This window comes from Oncorhynchus mykiss, chromosome 13 (assembly GCF_057628025.1).
Source record: "Oncorhynchus mykiss isolate SJ-2025 chromosome 13, ASM5762802v1, whole genome shotgun sequence".
In the NCBI taxonomy this organism is placed as follows: domain Eukaryota; kingdom Metazoa; phylum Chordata; class Actinopteri; order Salmoniformes; family Salmonidae; genus Oncorhynchus; species Oncorhynchus mykiss.
The window spans coordinates 64,571,371-64,574,929 of record NC_143034.1 but is presented as its reverse complement, the minus strand read 5'-3'; the positions used below and the strand labels follow the sequence as shown (position 1 = coordinate 64,574,929).

The following is a 3,559-nucleotide window of genomic DNA, read 5'->3' as shown; positions in this document are numbered from 1 at the left end:
TGTCGGTGTTGCCTATCCATTATCTTATGTCAGATGACGTCACTTCTACCCGAAGCTCATCTCTCAACTGATTGGTGGAAGCATTCAGAATTTTGTGTGCAGCACTAGGCAGTGTGACTGGCTCAGTGTGACTGGATCAGCTAGCAAGCTAATGTTGGACAAATTTAAGCTACCTTTCGTGCATATTGTCAAACTTCAGAAATACTGATTCTTGATACACAAAACCCTTTAGCTAGATGTAAAACGTTGCGACTAAGACTTCCTCACCAAAAACACATCAACATTATTAACAGATTAACTGCTCTAGTTTAGATGAACTCAGTCTGTTTTGAGGAGGAGATGGGGTTCATTAGGGGATGTCACCTAGGTCAAATTGTTGAGTGTTAGAAAGCACATTGTAGCCCAACTACTTTTGATCAATCCCATGAGTCTTTGCGAGATACGAGACAGATCCGTGCAGGAGGAATAGTTGCGCTATCTGACGTAAGGAAATGTTCTCCCTTTCACTCTTCTCTGCTCGTGAGCTCGCCAATCATGTTCAGCCTTGGGATGTCTAGAACTCTATTGGAGGGATGAGACACCCTTTTTCTACGTGAAATTCCATAATTTCATGTTTTGTTGATGGTGGTGGAAAATGCTGTCTCAGGCACCACTCCAGAATCTCCCATAAGTGTTCAATTGAGTTGAGATCTGGTGACTGAGACAGGATGATAATTGTTTCATTAACTCATGAACCACACCTGTGTGGAAGATAAGTACAGCCTCTAGTTAAATTGATCACAGACGGGCACACATAGCTGCAGGAAGTAGTTTGGGGGTTTATTAATGTTTTCTTGTCAATGTGCTGAAGCACCCTCAGCACCTCTACTTCCAGGGGCTATGCTGGTACCTGGCAGCTCTAACTACATACTCCAGCAGAAAAATAGTGACATTTGACACATTAGGTCTACAAAAACTAGCCCTCCTGGACTCATCACTACAACCTATAGCCTACTCACTGTCTGACCATGCCATTCAAGTGGGGGAAAGAAGTCTCCCTGAGTACTGAACCTCAATTATATTAAACATTCATATTCACTGCATTAGTACACCGTTAGAAAAGACATGTGTGCTGTAAGAGGCTATGGACTGACAAGAAACCTTAATTTAATTTCCAAACCGAACTCACTGTTGACTACTTTAGGCTAGAAAACGGCTCTCACATTGCACTCACGATATTAGAGACCTGATCCAAAGACAATTTGGCATGCACGGGATGGTGTTCACTTATGAAACTCCGCGCACTCTTTTCACAAACAGATCGAACAGATCTCACAAGGCAAAGCATGACTCGTCTGTGCTGGGATCTGATGATGACGTGGTCCGAATCTCAGCGAGCATGAACAGATGATGATGAGCGGGAGCGCCCCGGTCCGCGCGCGCGCCCCATATTAATCTGTTGAAGCTAGGTCGCTGTCTTTTCAGCACCATGGACTGTGTGGGGAGAAACCTTTCCGAGCACCAACAACCTGCAACAACTTCGTGACCAGAATCAATTCTACACCTTTTACCAGGATAGTAACTTTCTTTCGGAAAAATTAGAATTGCCTTGATATTACTTTATTTAGGTTTGGAGAGGGACATTTGCGACTAGGGCATTTATCATTATGTGGTTGGATGGCTTATGATAGTATTTGATTGCAGCTCTCAAACAATTCATCTAAATGGTTTTGAAGTTCTGTTGACTTCAGTAAATTATCTCGTGTCAGTTCCGAAGTCCAGAACTATGTCTACCATCTGATTTATATTATTGTGCGTTTTGGTGTTGAAGACAAGAGTTTATCCCAGGCTATTTAACCTATCGATGTGACTCAACGAAGAACGTTCATTTCGTGAGGAGGAGTTTTCCAAATTTACAGGGAATCTGTGCTCGTATCCGGCATGCTGGCTTTCTTAGTTGGACTTTTATACCTAGTGAGTGGACGCACGGTGCGCGCTCAGGATGCGACAGGTAGCCGCTTCTTCTGCTCCGCCATCCCGGCGGGCGCCGACCCTAGCTGCTCGTTCGACCCCAACGGTAACCGCGTGCAGAGCACCAGCCCCGTGGAGGACGAGCTACGGAACACCATCCTCCAACTCCGGGAGAACATCCTCCAGCAGAAGGAGACTATCGTGAGTCAGCAGGGCACTATCAAGGAGCTGAACTCCAAACTGGCGCGCTGCGAGGCGGCCGCGGAGGACTCTGCGAGCAGGTCCAGGGGCCAGAGCTCCAGGCGGAAGGACTACAGTAAGAACACAATGGGAGACCTTCCCAGGGACCCCACGGAAACTATAGACCAGCTGGGAAAGACCATGCAGGGGCTCACGGGTCGGTTGGAGAATCTGGAGGTGAGATAACGAGGCTGTAGTGGCTACAGTAAATTATATCATTCAGGTCAAATGTCTTTTTCATTATTATACACTGTAGCATTTTTGTATGGAAGTTAATATATGAATATACCCCTATATGAATATGGATGTTTGTGGATAGAGCTACAGTAAATTATAATGATCATGCTTTACATTTCACTCTGACATTGTGTATGGAGGTTAATATATGAATATACCCTTATATGAATATGGATGTTTGTGGATATAGCTACAGTAAATTATAATGATAATGCTTTTCATTTCACTCTGACATTGTGTATGGAGGTTAATATATGAATATACCCCTATATGAATATGGATGTTTGTGGATATAGCTACAGTAAATTATAATGATCATGCTTTTCATTTCACTCTGACATTGTGTATGGAGGTTACTCAGCCCTTTGACCTTTTCACCACACATGTGTAGCACCCACCACATCAGACATGTCTGATACTGAATGTAGCCTGCACGATAAGACACTCCCCACTTACTCTTCCTCAACATCAAAGGCTAATGTAGTGTAGTATGTCAGAAGCATGCTGCTTATCCTTGATGAATCAACGCAGCTGATATGAATAGACAATCAGCACACATCAATTGGTGTCAAAAGTGTCAGGCACCATCCGTGGAGAAGTCGAGCAGAGATGTGTATTTTCAATAATTCATATTCATTTTTCCATGTGGCACCACACGCAGTCTTGTCATTTTTCCAACTGCTTTTGCAATTTATGTCACAAATCATACAAACATTTCCCCTGGCTTTGTATCCACTGTATCATGGATGAGGTCCTATCTACGCAGCAAACAGACTAAGAAAAAAAGGCCTATTGTGGGTATGCCCACCATATAATCAAATTCTAATTATATGATGCCCACAGCTTGCTTAGTTAAAGTGATTAATCTCATGAATCTATTATCTTGTCGTCACAATCAAAGTCATGTGGGAGTGGCAGCCCCTGGCATAATCACAATCACACAGATACCATTTTTTTCTGGTGCCAGGGAATGAGTGTGCTGGTCTCACGTGGCTTCATGATGATCATATCTCTGGTTGCATCCCAAATGGCACCCTGTTACCTTTCAAGTGCACTACAAGGAAAAGGGTACTATTTGAGACTCAGCCGTATCTCTCTGATAATATTGAGGTCATGTATGTTATTGTAACTG

At 43.5% G+C, this 3,559-nt stretch overlaps 1 protein-coding gene across 1 annotated transcript in view; it reads left to right on the top strand.

Annotated features, from left to right (window-relative positions):
- Nucleotides 1-1,293: 1,293 nt before the first annotated feature.
- LOC110538789 (neuronal pentraxin-2) overlaps nt 1,294-3,559 on the top strand; it is a 20,844-nt gene continuing 18,578 nt past the window's right edge. Inside the window, exon 1 of the mRNA XM_036941581.2 lies at nt 1,294-2,367. Within this exon, the coding sequence (XP_036797476.1) occupies nt 1,921-2,367 (447 nt within the window). The 5' untranslated portion in view covers nt 1,294-1,920. The remainder of the gene's footprint in view (nt 2,368-3,559) is intronic.